The sequence below is a fragment of the Babylonia areolata genome, chromosome 16 (assembly GCF_041734735.1).
Source record: "Babylonia areolata isolate BAREFJ2019XMU chromosome 16, ASM4173473v1, whole genome shotgun sequence".
NCBI classification, from domain to species: Eukaryota; Metazoa; Mollusca; class Gastropoda; order Neogastropoda; family Buccinidae; genus Babylonia; species Babylonia areolata.
The window spans coordinates 20,011,331-20,018,830 of NC_134891.1; the positions used below are offsets into that span (position 1 = coordinate 20,011,331).

General features: G+C 42.8%; 1 protein-coding gene across 3 annotated transcripts in view; it reads left to right on the forward strand.

Annotated features, from left to right (window-relative positions):
• LOC143291220 (uncharacterized) overlaps positions 1-7,500 on the forward strand; it is a 172,309-nt gene that overhangs the window by 75,738 nt on the left and 89,071 nt on the right. For all 3 annotated transcript variants that reach the window (XM_076600986.1, XM_076600985.1, XM_076600987.1), the window contains exons 2-3: positions 3,328-3,602; positions 4,437-4,534. In XM_076600986.1, coding sequence (XP_076457101.1) covers positions 3,452-3,602; positions 4,437-4,534 — 249 coding nt within the window. In that variant the 5' untranslated portion in view covers positions 3,328-3,451. The remainder of the gene's footprint in view (positions 1-3,327; positions 3,603-4,436; positions 4,535-7,500) is intronic.

The following is a 7,500-nucleotide window of genomic DNA, read 5'->3' on the forward strand; positions in this document are numbered from 1 at the left end:
GGGCAGAGAGGGGGGGGGGGGGTGTCCTTAGTCTTCTCTCTCTCTCTCTCTCTCTCTGTCTCTCTCTCTCTCTCTCTCTCTCTCTCTCTCTCTCTCCACCCACCTTTCACCTCATTTCGCTTTAGCCTTCAGAGAGAAAGGGTGTGTGTGGGGAGAGGGCGGGGGGGGGGGGGGGGGGGGGGGGGGGGGGGGGGGGGGGGGGGGGGGGCTGCACTGTGTTGTGTAAGTTGTTTTCATGGAGACATGTTGACTATGATCAGTACTGGCAAAGAGTGTTGTGGCTGTTTCCTCCCAGAGTACATCATCTGTCTGGCTTTAGTTTTAAGGATAGTACTTAGTGCTTAGCAAGATGCAATACACTTGACTCACACAAACACAAGTGATAGGTAGGTGGCATATGTATACATTTAAACTTTTGACCAAAATGTTGTTGCACTGTGGTGATCGGCTTGAAATTCCCAGGGAGAGCAGAGGAATCTGTTGTGTTTCAGTTTCAGTAGCTCAAGGAGGCGTCACTGCGTTCGGACAAACCCATATACGCTACACCACATCTGCCAAGCAGATGCCTGACCAGTGGCATAGCCCACCACGCTTAGTCCAGCCTTGAGAAAAAAAAAGGGTTGATAAATAATAGATAAGCGTACATAAATAAGTAAATAAATACATAAATAAATCTGTTGTGGCAAAAGTGCAATGCAATGCAATGCAATGCAATGCCAGTGAAATGGAATGCAATGCAGTGCACTGCAGTGTACAACCCAACGCAACCCAACCCAACCCAGCCCAGCTCAACCCAATATCCATAATACACATATATCTATTTGCATTTGTATTTGTATTTCTTTTTATCACAACAGATTTCTCTGTGTGAAATTCGGGCTGCTCTCCCCAGGGAGACCGAGTCGCTACACTACAGCGCCACCCAATTTTTTGTATTTTTTCCTGCGTGCAGTTTTATTTGTTTTTCCTATCGAAGTGGATTTTTCTACAGAATTTTTGCCAGGAACAACCCCTTTTGTTGCCGTGGGTTCTTTTACGTGCGCTAAGTGCATGCTGCACACGGGACCTCGGTTTATCATCTCATCTAGAAGAAGAAATTGCTATATGCCAGCATTTGCAAATGATGAAGGTGATGCTTGTTAATGCTGTTGATTACCACTTGGACAGAGTATTGCTATGATTAAAGAAAAGCATAATTATCACCATGCTGAAGTGGATGCTTCTGTTGTTTGTGTGTTTGTTAATTTGTTTTTTTTCTTCTTCTTCTTCTTCTTCTCCTCCTGTCGTGCCTGTGCGTGTCAAAAGAAAGAATCAAATCGAAAAGACAAGTAAAAATTTGAAGTTAAAAAAAAACAATAATGAACTACCTCCATTCAACAGACTACAGCAAGGGACTGAAGTATTGTTGTTGTTGTTTTTTTTAATCAAAGTGGATTTTTCGACAGAATTTTCCCAATAACAACCTGTTTGTCGCCGTGGGGTTCTTTCACAGGTGCTAAGTGTATGCTGCGCATGGAGTCTCCTCTCATTCAAATGACTGGGTGTCCAGTGTCCAGGAGCCAGTTGCATTGCTTGGATGGAAGAGTCTAGTATGGTCATAATCCACTACTAACTGTGTGTAGTATGGAACTGACCAATGGCATAGTTCGGTCAACGTAGGCATTTAGTCACGTGTAACTGTCAAAAAGTTAGAACCAAGCCATGCAACTGGCTCCAGACCACCACTGAAGGTCTTGTGGAGGAGTGTGAAATACTAGGAGGGAGTAAGGGATTCATACCAGCGTACTCAAATTTTCTTGCTTCCTAGGTAGACGTGTAGGCCAGTGTTCCACTCTTGTTCTTGCTCTTGCTCTTCTTCTTCTTCTTCTTCTTCATTTTCCTTCTCCTTTATCATCATCATCATCATCTTCTTCTTTATTTTCCTTCTCCTTTATCATCATCATCATCATCTTCTTCTTCTTCATTTTCCTTCTCCTTTATCATCATCATCATCATCATCTTCTTCTTCTTCTTCTTCATTTTCCTTCTCCTTTATCATCATCATCATCATCTTCTTCTTCTTCTTCATTTTCCTTCTCCTTTATCATCATCATCATCATCTTCTTCTTCTTCTATATTTTCCTTCTCCTTTATCATCATCATCATCTTCTTCTTCTTCTTCTTTATTTTCCTTCTCCTTTATCATCATCATCATCATCTTCTTCTTCTTCTTCTTTATTTTCCTTCTCCTTTATCATCATCATCATCATCATCTTCTTCTTCTTCTTTATTTTCCTTCTCCTTTATCATCATCATCATCATCTTCTTCTTCTTCTTCTTCTTTATTTTCCTTCTCCTTTATCATCATCATCATCATCATCTTCTTCTTTATTTTCCTTCTCCTTTATCATCATCATCATCATCATCTTCTTCTTCTTCTATATTTTCCTTCTCCTTTATCATCATCATCATCATCATCTTCTTCTTTATTTTCCTTCTCCTTTATCATCATCATCATCATCTTCTTCTTCTTCTTCTTCATTTTCCTTCTCCTTTATCATCATCATCATCATCTTCTTCTTCTTCTTCATTTTCCTTCTCCTTTATCATCATCATCATCATCATCTTCTTCTTCTTCTTCATTTTCCTTCTCCTTTATCATCATCATCATCATCATCTTCTTCTTCTTCTTTATTTTCCTTTTTCTTCTTCTTCTTCCTCGTTGGGTTACGCTGCTGGTCAGGCATCTGCTTGTCAGATGTGGTGTAGTGCATATGTATGGATTTGTCTGAACGCAGTGATGCCTCCTTGAGCTACTGATACTGATACTGGTACTTCCTCTTATTTTATTATTTCTTCTTCTTCTTCTTCTTCTTCTTCTTCTATATCTTCCTCCTTCTTCTTCGTCCTCTTATTTTATTGCTGTTTTTTCTTCTACTACTTCTTCTTATTACTATTATTATCATTGTCATTTTGATTATTGTTATTATTATAGTTGTTATTATGACTGTGTTCCAGAAGCAGCAAGAGTGATATTATTATCATTATTGTTATTGTTGTTAATTGTTCCAGAAGCAGCAAGAGTGATATTATTATTGTTGTTATTATTATTATTTGTTCCAGAAGCAGCAAGAGTGATATTATTATTATTATTATTGTTATTATTATTATTTGTTCCAGAAGCAGCAAGAGTGATATTATTATTATTGTTATTATCATTATTTGTTCCAGAAGCAGCAAGAGTGATATTATTATTATTATTATTATTGTTATTATTATTATTTGTTCCAGAAGCAACAAGAGTGATATTATTATTATTATTATTGTTATGATTATTATTTGTTCCAGAAGCAGCAAGAGTGAGGCGGGTGGGGCGGGGAAGCAGCAGCAGCAGCAGCAGCAGCAGCGTGTGGCGGCAGACCAGCACCTCTATGAGGAGCTGGCCGAGTTCATCTCTGCCAGCATCGCGGACATGAACTCGTCGCCCTTCAAGCCCGACAAGAGTGACGCCCCCTCCCTGCAGGACACCGTGTCCCAGCTGCAGCAGCACATCAGCCTCTCCTCCGCCTCCTCCAACAAGCCCTCCACCGCTGCCCCTTCCACCGCTGCTTCCGCTCAGCCTGGTCAGTTCAGGACTGTGTTCACTCGCTGGTTTACTGTCTGTGGGCTGCAACTCCCACGTTCACTCGCATGTACACGAGTGGGCTTTTACGTGCATGACCGTTTTTACCCCGTCATGTAGGCAGCCATACTCCGCTTTCGGGGGTGTGCATGCTGGGTATGTTCTTGTTTCCATAACCCACCGAACGCTGACATGGATTGCTAGTGGTGACTCTCTTTTGCAGCATTGATCACACACATTCTTATTTATCTTCCACTTTCTTTTGTACTGCAAAATCCATGACACCATTGATATGCACACAGAAAGATAGTAGTGACTCCCTTTTGCAGCACTGATAATCAGATTGACATAAGTTTACATTTGGGCCAACAGCAAAGTGAGAGCTGGTTTCTCCAGTCAAAGGGAAATCATTTACAGTATAGTTTTTTGTGAAGGATTATGACTCTCAAACTAGGAGGCAAAATTGCACTGGCTCTTAGTGCTGCAGTCTTGGGGGCTAGTTGGCCTTTGGGAATCAACCCAGCGCCGACTGTTCTAAAACCCTCTTGGCCGAGAGAGAGGGGATGTAACTTGGGGCAAGACATTCTCCACTATAATCAAATTCTAGCCCAAATAGTGGGAACAGCAGGTGCCCCCTCTGCTGTTCTGATGGTCATAGTCGGACACGACGGACTATCATATAAATCACACACACACACACACACACACACACACACACACACACAACTTGTAATATTAACTGCACTTCAAAGCTGCACACCACAGTGACTTTTCATTTCAGCCAGGTTGGGAGGTACAAGCAGTGAGTGATAGGATTGATGTGGCCGTGTTGCAGAGAGCGGCTCCTCCAGTGAAGCTGTACAGCAGAGCCAGGTGTCTTCCAGCAAGCCGTCCATTGTCGCCACGGACTTTCTGGGTTCTCTGCTCCTGGAGGTATCCAGCTTTGATTGGGGGTTTTTTGGGGGTTTTTTTGTGTTGTGTTTTATATTTACATAGATATATAATTATATATATGTTTGTTTTTCCTGTCCATCCTGCGTATGTGTTGTATGTGCCCTTCCGCTGTTTGTCTTGTTTGTTCTTCCTCTGTCTGTTCTTCCTGTCTGTCTTATCCTGCCCTTCAGATTCCTGTCTGTCTTAACCTGCCCTTCAGATTCCTTTATGTCTTATCCTGCCCTTCAGATTCCTGTCTTATCCTGCCCTTCAGATTCCTGTCTGTCTTATCTGCCCTTCAGATTCCTGTCTTAACCTGCCCTTCAGATTCCTGTCTTAACCTGCCCTTCAGATTCCTGTCTTAACCTGCCCTTCAGATTCCTGTTTGTCTTATCTGCCCTTCAGATTCCTGTCTTAACCTGCCCTTCAGATTCCTGTCTGTCTTACCTGCCCTTCAGATTCCTGTCTGTCTTATCCTGCCCTTCAGATTCCTGTCTTAACCTGCCCTTCAGATTCCTGTCTGTCTTATCCTGCCCTTCAGATTCCTGTCTTAACCTGCCCTTCAGATTCCTGTCTGTCTTATCCTGCCCTTCAGATTCCTGTCTGTCTTATCTGCCCTTCAGATTCCTGTCTTAACCTGCCCTTCAGATTCCTGTTTGTCTTATCTGCCCTTCAGATTCCTGTCTTAACCTGCCCTTCAGATTCCTGTTTGTCTTATCTGCCCTTCAGATTCCTGTCTTAACCTGCCCTTCAGATTCCTGTTTGTCTTATCTGCCCTTCAGATTCCTGTCTTAACCTGCCCTTCAGATTCCTGTCTGTCTTATCCTGCCCTTCAGATTCCTGTCTTATCTGCCCTTCAGATTCCTGTCTTAACCTGCCCTTCAGATTCCTGTCTGTCTTATCTGCCCTTCAGATTCCTGTCTGTCTTACCTGCCCTTCAGATTCCTGTCTGTCTTACCTGCCCTTCAGATTCCTGTCTTAACCTGCCCTTCAGATTCCTGTCTGTCTTATCTGCCCTTCAGATTCCTGTCTGTCTTATCCTGCCCTTCAGATTCCTGTCTTAACCTGCCCTTCAGATTCCTGTCTGTCTTATCTGCCCTTCAGATTCCTGTCTTAACCTGCCCTTCAGATTCCTGTCTGTCTTATCCTGCCCTTCAGATTCCTGTCTTAACCTGCCCTTCAGATTCCTGTCTTATCTGCCCTTCAGATTCCTGTCTGTCTTATCTGCCCTTCAGATTCCTGTTTGTCTTTCCTGCCCTTCAGATTCCTGTCTTATCCTGCCCTTCAGATTCCTGTCTTAACCTGCCCTTCAGATTCCCGTCTGTCTTAACCTGCCCTTCAGATTCCTGTCTGTCTTATCTGCCCTTCAGATTCCTGTCTGTCTTATCTGCCCTTCAGATTCCTGTCTTATTCTGCCCTTCAGATTCCTGTCTGTCTTATCCTGCCCTTCAGATTCCTGTCTGTCTTATCCTGCCCTTCATATTCCTGTCTGTCTTATTCTGCCCTTCAGATTCCTGTCTGTCTTATCCTGCCCTTCAGATTCCTGTCTGTCTTATCTGCCCTTCAGATTCCTGTCTGTCTTATCCTGCCCTTCAGATTCCTGTCTTATCCTGCCCTTCAGATTCCTGTCTGTCTTATCCTGTCCTTCAGATTCCTGTCTGTCTTATCCTGCCCTTCATATTCCTGTCTGTCTTAACCTGCCCTTCAGATTCCTGTCTGTCTTACCTGCCCTTCAGATTCCTGTCTGTCTTATCCTGCCCTTCAGATTCCTGTCTGTCTTATCCTGCCCTTCAGATTCCTGTCTGTCTTATCCTGCCCTTCAGATTCCTGTCTTATCCTGCCCTTCAGATTCCTGTCTGTCTTATCCTGCCCTTCAGATTCCTGTCTGTCTTATCCTGCCCTTCAGATTCCTGTCTGCTTTGTCTGTCTTTCCTCTGTCTGTTCTTCCTTTGTGTTTTGACTGTCCCTCTGGGTGTGTGTGTGTGCATGTGCGTGCTTGCAGTCTATGTGGAGTGATGGCCTAGAGGTAACGCATCCGCCTAGGAAGTGAGAGAATCTGAGCGCACTGGTTCGAATCACAGCTCGGCCGCCAATATTTTTTCCTCCTCCACTAGACCTTGAGTGGTGACTTGTCTGGACGCTAGTCATTCAGATGAGACGATAAACAGAGGTCCTGTGTGCAGCATGCACTTAGCGCACGTAAAAGAACCCACGGCAACAAAAGGGTTGTTCCTGGCAAAATTCTGTAGAAAAATCCACTTCGATAGGAAAAACAAATAAAACTGCACGCAGGAAATAATACAAAAAAAAAAAAAAAAAAAAAAAAGGTGGCGATGTAGTGTAGCGACGCACTCTCCCGGAGGAGAGCAGCCCGAATTTCACATGGAGAAAGTTGTTGTGACAAAAAGAGAAATACAATACAGTACAATACAATACAATACAATACAATACAGTCTTAAGTGCTGTAGCATTTGCATATCCAGCATTTTTTCTTTCTTTCTTTTTTTTTTTTTTTTTCTTTTATGAGTAAAGCAAAGTCCGACATTTTTGTCTTCATTGATGACTGGATGATACTGAGTCCATCCGTATTTATTTATTTATTGTGTCTACATGTATTTGGGTATGATTGGTGTAGAAAATGACATGCAGCATCATGCCAGATAATTTTTTCAGGTGTGTGTGTGTGTGTGTGTGCATGTGTACACATGTAACTCGTAATTATGTTTTAGCGGCTAGATCTTTCCCTATTACCGAACACCAGTCACTACGCTTTTGTCATTGGAACAGTTGTGAATGGAAGTCTTGTGAAATTATGTGTAAATGTGGAGAGAGAACAAACAGCTTTGGCAGGGAGAAATACTCTTTGGAGGACGTTTTGTTGTTGTGGTGAACAGTTCATAATCCCTCGACTGCCATAGGACGTATCATGTTCATGCACAGTGAGATCTCTGATGTCATCAGAAAAA